This window comes from Ornithorhynchus anatinus, chromosome X1 (genome assembly GCF_004115215.2).
Source record: "Ornithorhynchus anatinus isolate Pmale09 chromosome X1, mOrnAna1.pri.v4, whole genome shotgun sequence".
NCBI lineage: Eukaryota > Metazoa > Chordata > Mammalia > Monotremata > Ornithorhynchidae > Ornithorhynchus > Ornithorhynchus anatinus.
The window spans coordinates 107,409,703-107,418,694 of NC_041749.1; the positions used below are offsets into that span (position 1 = coordinate 107,409,703).

General features: G+C 52.0%; 1 protein-coding gene across 1 annotated transcript; it reads right to left on the reverse strand.

Annotated features, from left to right (window-relative positions):
• Positions 1–289: 289 nt before the first annotated feature.
• On the reverse strand, positions 290–8,963 carry REEP6 (receptor accessory protein 6). Its single transcript, XM_029051757.2, has 5 exons — positions 8,691–8,963; positions 3,034–3,127; positions 2,623–2,761; positions 2,010–2,178; positions 290–1,158 (listed from the first exon to the last, which is right to left on the reverse strand). The coding sequence occupies exons 1-5, from the start codon at positions 8,803–8,805 to the stop codon at positions 1,121–1,123; spliced, it is 555 nt and encodes a 184-aa protein (XP_028907590.1). The 5' UTR covers positions 8,806–8,963; the 3' UTR covers positions 290–1,120.
• Between the last annotated feature and the right edge of the window lie 29 nt (positions 8,964–8,992).

The window sequence follows — 8,992 nt, forward strand, 5'->3', positions numbered from 1 at the left end:
CAAGCCCAGGACAAGTCCAGACTTGGTTTCCTCGCCAGCAGATTTGTCCATGGGATTGCTGTGTTGATGTCAGCATCTGTGCCCAAGGTTTGCACCATGTGCTCGCTGGCTCCTGGCCAGACGCACCTAGTCAGGGCCATCGGGAATTTAGGACTCTGATGTGTCAAGGGTTGCTGTGAGCTGTGCAGAGCTGGGAGGTGGGGAATTCATCCTGAAAGGTGGTTTGGCAGGAGGGGAGGGTGGAAGGAGGAGAACGGACCGATGTAGCTCTGCCATGACAGAACTATGATTCACAGATTCTGCCCCAGTTTAAGTTTATTCAGCCATTCCCCCTGCACATTCCAGAACATTAACATATATATATAAATCAGGCCTAGCTGGGATTCCTAAATCAAACAGCCATCTCACTCACTGCTGGGTCCTGTGAGCTAGATGTTTCCTGGGGGCCTGAGTCCAAGGTAGTAGAGGCATGGAAGAGGCCAGTGGGAGGGGGAAGACTGGGGCAGTTGAGGGAGAGGGACAGATGACAGTGATGGGGCAGGTACTGGGGAATGCAACGGCTCAGAGCCCCAGATTGGCTGCTGTGGCAACAAGGTCAGCCCTTCCTCAGGGCTGAAGGAAGAAGGAAACTTCCATATGCAAGGTGGGCAGGGGTCACCCCGCCCTGAACAGCCACCGAGTTGGAACACTTCTTGGGGGGCAGGGAGGGGGAGATGAGCACATAGGAATTTTTTATGGGCCTTGGAGAGGAGGAAGAAGAAAAGGTGATGGATGGCTCAGCAGGTGTTCAAGCCCTCTTCATCAGAGCAGCAGCAGCAGCAGCTTCTCTCTTCCCCCTCTCCAAGGAATCTAGTCTCCTTGACAGTAACTAGAGAGAGAGAAGACCCTCATTTTCTTCTCCTCTCCCCCTGTAATCCCAGGAGGGCTGGGCTCAGGGGTGCTTAGGGAACTTTTCTTTAAGAACATGGAGAGGATGGGTGAAAAGGAATGATGGAGAGGACAAAAGAGGGGAAAGGAGGGGACATGCAGCAGCAGCAGCGACGAGATTGGTTTAAGCCTCCGGGCTCGGAGAGATCCAGCAGGGTCGGGGGCCACAAGTCTTGGATCGCAGGGACAAGGCTCATTTGATCTTCTGCAGCCGGTGGCTCAACGTGGAGGCTGTAGGGAAGCAAAAGGAGGGGCCTCGCATCAGAGTCGTACCTTACCGGACACTGGCAGGCCAGACTGCAGCTCCAAGTGCCCCACAGATCCTGCATCAGGCAGGATGGGTGAGCCATGGTAGGGGTGGCTAGGAGAAGGACAGACACTTTCTTCAAGGTCAGCCTGAACTCCAGGGTTTCTGGCTAATCTACTTATAAGAGAAGCTGGAGCATTAGGGGCACCCTGACCCCTGTGTCAGCTCTGGAGGATTTAGCCACCCTTCAGGATTTCTCTCTCCCTACCCCCAAAGGAAAGTACAGAGAAATATTTCCCCCCACTGATTCATCACCACCACTACCACCCTTAGAAGGGAAAACCTAAGAGAGAGGGGGAAGAAAGACTCGACCCACCATGAAGAAGATATATTTTTTCCGCCTGCCCTGGATCCATTAATAAACTTTCCCTTCCTCCACCAACCCGAGAGATCCTGGTCTCGGGTCCCCGCCCACCGACTAGCCTCAAGGGGCATCCACTGGAAGAGCTGATCCAGCTGAACCTGGATCGTGCTAACATGAGACTCCCATGCCCGTGCCTCTCCCACCCCACAACCACCATAGCCGTGTTCCCTCCCCACCCCTCTGAGCACCGGCAGAGATGTGTTACATACAGACTGGTCTGGGGGTAGCTGGGGAGCCCCCGGGGAAGTCAGAAGTGATCGGCTGAGGGCCAGGGTCTGGAGGACTGGCCCAGAGAAGGCAGAGGAGAGAGACAGATAGGAACAGTCAGAATGAGACAGCCAAGTGGAGATGGAGACGGGTGGGGGAGGAGGGGAAGAAGACAAGGGAAGATAGGGCGGGTCAAACTCTCACCTTCCCGGGTAACTGTGGATGCAGCATCAATGGCCCGGCCGCTCAAGTCACTGGCTACCCTGTCCACGGCCACATGGTGCTTGAGGAAGAGAGGGCGGACAACCCGATGGTAGAGAAACTGGGAGCCATTCCATGCCACGGGAGCCATACACCAGATCAGGAAGGCACACTGTGGGATTGGAGAGTTGGGGAGGTTGGATGAACGGATGGAGTTAGTCGCAGTGGAGGAATAAGCACAGACAGAGGGATGGATTGAGGGCTACTCCCTTGTGAACAGGGTCTGAGGGGAATGGGGAAGGGTCACCCTCCCGACCTTCCTGGCCCAAGCCACACAACCCTGGGTGACAGAGCCCCAGATGACATCTCACCACCCCAACCCATTGTCCAGTGGCCTTCGGCCAGATGCTCCTCTGCTTTTTCTGGTCAATTTGTCCCCCAGGGAGGTAGAGGGTCTTCCCACTGGGCAAGTGGGGTAGAGTGACACAGAGGGATTGAATGACTAGCACCAGATGACTCAGCAGGATTGGGAGCCATCACGGGGACGAGCACCTAGACCCGTGAGCTCCCCCGTCCCCAGGTTGTCTCCACCAGACCCTGCAGGGCCCCCAGTTACCTTCCCCACGTAGTAGAAGGGGAACCAGAAGAGAAAGAGGTCGGAGAAGAATTCGGCCACGCTGAACACCCCATACACCACCCAGTAAGTCAGCCACGTGGTATCGTCTTCCTTGTTGGAGCTCTCGATGGCTTTGACACTGTATGGATGGGGGGGTGTGGAGGGGGATGGTGGGGGTGGGGGGAATTTGGCCACTCAGCTCCTTTTGGGAGCCTGGAGGGATCCCTTGCTGGGGTCTGGGCACTGCTCTCAGAGGAAGCATCCCCCCCACCCACAAATCCAAAAAGCTCTCTGCTTTTCTATCAGTTGAGAATTGGCCTAGAGGCCTGGTCAGGCCCCCCAAGAAAACTCCCCCTGCTTCTTAGTCAGGAGTTCAGGAGGGAGAAGGTAGGGGTGAGGGGAGATACTCACGAAGCATAGGCAGGGTATACAAAGCCGATGAGGTTGCAGAGGAGAGAGGCGCCATAGCCGAATGTGAGATACAGACCTACAAAGGCGATGGAACCTGGGGAGTGTGGATTAGGGTTAGAAAGCAGTAGAGACAAGGAATGGGAAGAGGTTCCTCAGAGCTGACAGTCCCCAAACTCTTTTCCTCTCAAGAGCCCCAATGCTCTCCCATTCATTCAATAGTATTTATTGAGCACTTACTATGTGCAGAGCACTGTCTCACTGGTCCCAGGGGGTTGAGGTGAGGGATGAAACTCCCCATATTGAACAAAGGGGAAAACGTGGCCGGGGTTGGGGGAGGGGGTGTATATGTGTAGGTGAACTTGTCCCCATGTTTCACAGTGGGACCAACAACACAGGTCAATGGTGGAGTCCTGAGCTTCTTGACAGCAAGGATTCCTAAAAATCATACTGTCAAAAGGGATTCATAAACTCCTGGGTGGTGGGGTGGGGTTTTTTTTTCAAGTTTCTGTAGTGAAGGGGGGGGTGGCTATTATAGCTGACCCTGGGGACAGAACTCCTAGACTCAGCAAGCCACAGGACAAGAGGAGGTGATGCGTGACTTGCTCAGAGTCCCAGGCTTTAAGCCTCTCCCCCTCTGCTCCCCCTAGCCCCCAACCACCGCACCCCCTGCCGACACACAACCCAGAGCTGTTCTCTTGTCATCTGTCTGTACTGCACCAAGGGTGAGGGTGGTTGTGGGTGTGAGAGTGGAGGCCGGGTGGGAAGATGGGGTGAAGGAGAGGGTTCAGGAACAGAACACCAAGGCCAGGCACCTCCTCATACTCATCCCTTACTGGCCCCACAACTGTCCAGACTGCAGAACCCAGCCCTCCCAGACAGCTCTGAACCAGAAACAGCATGGTCCAGTGGAAAGAGCACAGGACTAGGAGCCAGGAGACTAGGGTTCTAATCCCAGCTCTGCCACTTGTCTACTGTGTGACCTTGGACAAGTCACTTAACTTTTCTACACCTGTTTCCTCCTCTTTAAAATGGGAATTTCAATATCTGCTCTCTCCCCCCCTTAAATGGTAAGCCCCGTGTGGGACAGAGACTACTCGATCTGACTTTATTGTATCTACCCCAGAGCTTGGTGGTTATCTAGTGTTTAACAAATATCACAATTATTCTTACTATTACCAATAACTCTCTCTCTTTCCCTCCAAATTCTCCCCCTCCACAAAATATCATTTTTTGAGACCTAATTGTCTGAACAGGCAGCCAGCTTGATTTGAACAAGTCCAGGATGAGGAGGCTGGGAAGGGAAGCAGTAATTCTAACTCACTTCCTTAAACCCCCTTATCTGAACACTTTAAGACCTAACCTCACTCACCTACCTGGGAGGAGGGACAATGTGCAGGCCCTATGGAGTGTTGGGGGTGGAAGAACAGAACCCTGGACTCTCCTGAAAGGAACTGGTGGAGGGATGGGGGGGGGGGGGGGCGGCGGGTACTTTACAGGCAGAGAGCCCAGCGTAAAGGCAGGCACTCTCCCTGGATAATACAGGGTTTGCACTTCAAGAAGTCCTGCTTCCCAGCCCAGCCTGCTCAGTAGAGAGTACAAGGATGGATTTCCTGCCCCCCTCCTACTACAGAGCTATTTGCCTAGTAGGTCTATATATCTTTAATTTTATTTATTTATATTGATGTCTGTCTACCCCCTCTAGGCTGTGAGCTCATTGTGGGCAGGGATTGTAATAATAATAATAATGTTGATATTTGTTAAGTGCTTACTATGTGCCGAGCACTGTTCTAAGCGCTGGGGTAGACACAGGGGAATCAGGATGTCCCACGTGGGGCTCACAGTCTTAATCCCCATTTTACTGATGAGGTAATTGAGGCACAGAGAAGTTAAGTGACGCCCACAGTCACACAGCTGACAAGTGGCAGAGCTGGGATTCGAACTCATGACCTCTGACTCCAAAGCCCGTGCTCTTTCCACTGAGCCACGTTGCTTCTCTCTCTTCATTGCTGTATTCTACTTTCCCAAGCGCTTAGTACACTGCTTAGTACACTGCTGTGCACACAATAAGTGCTCAATAATACAGTTAAATGAATGAGTGGAGAAGGGAAGGCTGGGAGAAGGCTCAGACTATCTTATCTATAGGCTGCTCCCAGAAAACCCAGGGGGGTGGAGGGTAGCACTGAAGTGCCAAGAGGTCAGGGCAGGAGCTGAAGACTGGCAGCACCTCTGTCGCCAGAAGAGCACCACGGTCTTTGTGGGGATCGGGGGGCGAGGGAGAGGAGAAAGGGTGCAGCTCATCTCTCTTTCCTGCCACCCCCCACCCCCACCCCCGCCTTGCCTGGAAGGGAGATTTATTTAAGAGCCAAGCTGGCAGCAGCTCCCTCTCTACTAAGTAGCCCAAGGTTAGAACTGAATCATGTGATCCTGCCTCCTGCCTGGTAACCCTTTCCCTGGCCAGCGGGTTGGGTAAATATCCAGATTCCAGCCTTAGGGGGCACCTGCAGAAATTCTCTGGCACAGGATTGGGGAGGAATGGGGGGAGGGGGGAAAGGCAGGGCAGGTAAGTCCAAGCAGGGTTCTGAGACTAGCCCAGACTTGCAAAAGGATATGGGTAGCCCCCTCCCTCCCTCCCTCCAGAGTCGATTCAATGGCATCACCATCAGTTGCTATATACCATGGGTAGAGAGGGCAATAGGTATCTTCAGGGCTGGGTATTTCCGACCTGTGTTGGATTGTATGCCCAAAGGCTTCCTGACTCCTTCCTCAGCCCTTTGAAAATGGTTTCTCAGGTCTCTCCTCCACCTCTCCGAAAAGGGGGTTATTTCCCTAAGCAAGACTCTGAATTTTAAAAGAAACCAACCTCCTCAATTTACACGTGGCCTAAGGCAGGTGCAAGAGCCGTTCACCACTGCTCTCAGTCACTCCTTCTTTCTCTCCCATTTAGTGTTGAGGGAAGAATCAACCAATCAATCGTATCAGAGAAGCAGCGTGGCTCGGGGGAAAGAGACCGGGCTTGGGAGTCAGAGGTCATGGGTTCGAATGTCGACTCTGCCCCTTGTCAGCTGTGTGACTGTGGGCAAGTCACTTCACTTCTCTGGGCCCCAGTTCCCTCATCTGTAAAATGGGGGTGAAGACTGTGAGCCTCACGTGGGACAACCTCACTCCCCTGTATCTACCCCAGCGCTTAGAACGGTGCTCTGCACGTAGTAAGCGCTTAACAAATACATTATTATTTGCGTGTTTACTGTGTGCAGAGCACTGTACTAAGCACTTGGGAGAGTACAATATAAACAGAGTTGGTAGACACATTCCCTGTCCCCAGTGAACTGAACTACTGAGCTTTGACCTTAGAGAGAACTTCAACCCCAAATGTGAGACAGCATACACATGCACACTCCAGGTCCTTCCCATTTCACTGTGTGGATTTATCATCATCAATGGCATTGGTTTCCCCCCATAGGGAGGAAACAGAAGGTGAAATGGTAGTTTTGAACACCCTGCTAGGTAAGTAGCCAATTTCTAGACTGTAAGCTTGTTATGGGCAGGAAACATGACTGCTAATTCTGCTATATTGTATTCTCCTAAGCGCTTAGTACAGTGCTCTACACATAGCAAGCAGTCAAATATGATTGATCTAGACTGTAAACTCCTTCTGGGCAGGGATCTTGCCTACCAACCTTATGGTATTGTCCTTAACACATATAGAGCTCTGCACACGGTCCCCACTCAATATATACCCCTGATTGATTACCAGGGAAGCAGCATGACATAGTGGATAGAGCGCAAGCCTGGGAGTCGGAAGGACCTGGGTTCTAATCCTAGCTCCGCTACTTGTCTGCTGTGTGACCTCAGGCAAGTCACTTCACTTCTCTGGGCCTCAGTTACCTCATCTGTAAAATGGGGATTAAGACTGTGATCCCTATGTGGGACGTGGACAGTGTCCAACCTGATTAGCTTGTATCTACCCCAGTGCTTAGAACAGTGCTTGACACCTCGTAAGTGCTTAAATATCATCATCATTATTATTATTACTACCAGCACTCCTTCAGTTGGCTTCAAGCCTCTCTACTAGTTCTCACCAAGTTTCTTATCTGCTGTCCTCAGCTGCTATTCCCCTGTTCATGTTCTTCATTCCTCCTAAACCCACCTCCTGGCTGTAACCCACCCTTGTCTTGCCCACCAACCCTTTGTTCACATCATCCCCAGGACCTGGAGCTCCCTTTTCCAGAAATCCATCAGATCTCAACCCTCCCTACATTCCAAGTTCTCCTAAAATCTCATGATTTTCTCAGCTACCCCTTGGACTTAAGTATTTATGGCTTCCCAGCACTTGTGAATTCTCCTGAACATTCCCTTCCCCATTAGAGTGTAAACTCTTTGTGGGCAGGGAATGTGTCTTGGGCTTCTGTTAAACTTCCCACTGCCCCAGGTCCTTCAAGGTAAATTCTAGAATTGGGCTCGGAGGACAGTAGCACCACATTTAGGAAGTACTCAAATACCATTAATGCTACTATTAACCTGCCCCAGCCCAATTCTAGAATTTACCTTGAAGGACCTGGGGCAATGGGGAAGAGGGAGGTTTAGGGGAGGAAGAGGGAGGCCAGGCTGACTGCAGTTCCTAGAACTCCAATAATTGTTCTATTTGTTAAGCTCTTAATTTGTGACAAGTCCTGTTCTGATCACTGGATAGATATAAGCTAATCAGGTCAGACACAGTCCCTGTCTCACAAAGGGCTCACAGTCTAAGGAGGAGGAATAATAATGATCATTATTATGCTATTTAAGTGCTTACTATGTGCCAGGCACTCTACTAAGTGCTGAGGCACTGTACTAAGCACTGAATAAGTATTGACCCTCAATTTTACAGATGAGTTAACTGAGGCACAGAGAAGCGACTAGCCCAAATGGCAGAACAGCCTCATCCAGCCTTAGAAAGGGCCATTAGGAGAGAAGACCTATACACTATCAATACAAGCAGCCCCAAGGTTGGGCCCCCAAATTCAAACAGTCAACTTTAGCATCCACAGCACACCTCCCCCTTCCGCCCCCCAACATACACACACCAAACCCCACTCAAGGCTAAATCTTCAATTTGAACTTCCCAGACCACCCAGGGCCATTGAACAAGCTAACTTTCCTGGGGCCTGAGACTTCATTCCCTACATCTCCCCACAACCCGGCACCCCGCCACTTGCAACTGGAAGAACCAGAATTTAAAGCATCCAATCTGCCCATGGATCTCGATTTCACAGGAGAAAGGCAGAGATCAGCAGCCACACATACACTCTCCAGTGAAATTCAGCAGGTGAAGGACTGGGGGAAGGAAGGGAGGGAGTAGGGAGGGAGTGGGTGGCCTCTCACAAAGTCCAGAGCTAGGTCAAAGGGCAGGGGCCCGGTTACACCAACGCCCGCCAGCTTTGCAGCGGGGCAGGATGGGGCTCCGAGGCTCTTTCACTCCCCCACCGCCTCCCCCGACTTTCTCCAACCGGTTCTAAGAAAGCAGTTCTGGTTTTAAGACCCAGGGGATTTACCGGGGAGGGGAATTACAGCGGAGGGCATTTATTAAAGGGGAGACCTCCGGATTAGGGTGGCCTAGAGTCAGAGTAAAACGGGAGACGGGGATTTGAGGTGGGGGGAGGCGGGGGGGACTGACTCACCTGTAGCCAAGTAATACTTCGGGACCCCCGTCTTCTTCTCCAGCTTTGCCAAGAAATGAGTGATAACATTTTTCTCCTCCAGAAAACTCTGAAAGCGCTGTTTCAAACTGGCCATGGCTCCCGGAGAAGAGGGGTTGGGATGGAACACCCCGCAGGTGTAGAAGGGGAACAAATGAGAGGAGAAATGGAGAGGAGCAAGGCTGAAGTCCCACTCACCGCCACCGGCCACACACCCGATTACCTCCAGACGACTCAAATCCGGGTCCCACCCCTCAACCCGTGACAGGCAAGGGGGTGGAGGT

Bases quoted from the DNA above. Each gene is read 5' to 3' on its own strand.
- REEP6 (XM_029051757.2), bottom strand. From the start codon at position 8,805: ATGGCCAGTTTGAAACAGCGCTTTCAGAGTTTTCTGGAGGAGAAAAAT. The intron at 3,128-8,690 runs GTGAGTCAGTCC...CACACTCCCCAG, and splicing joins GAAGTATTACTTGGCTACAG to GTTCCATCGCCTTTGTAGGT. The intron at 2,179-2,622 runs GTAACTGGGGGC...CCAATCCCACAG, and splicing joins CCTTCTACTACGTGGGGAAG to TGTGCCTTCCTGATCTGGTG.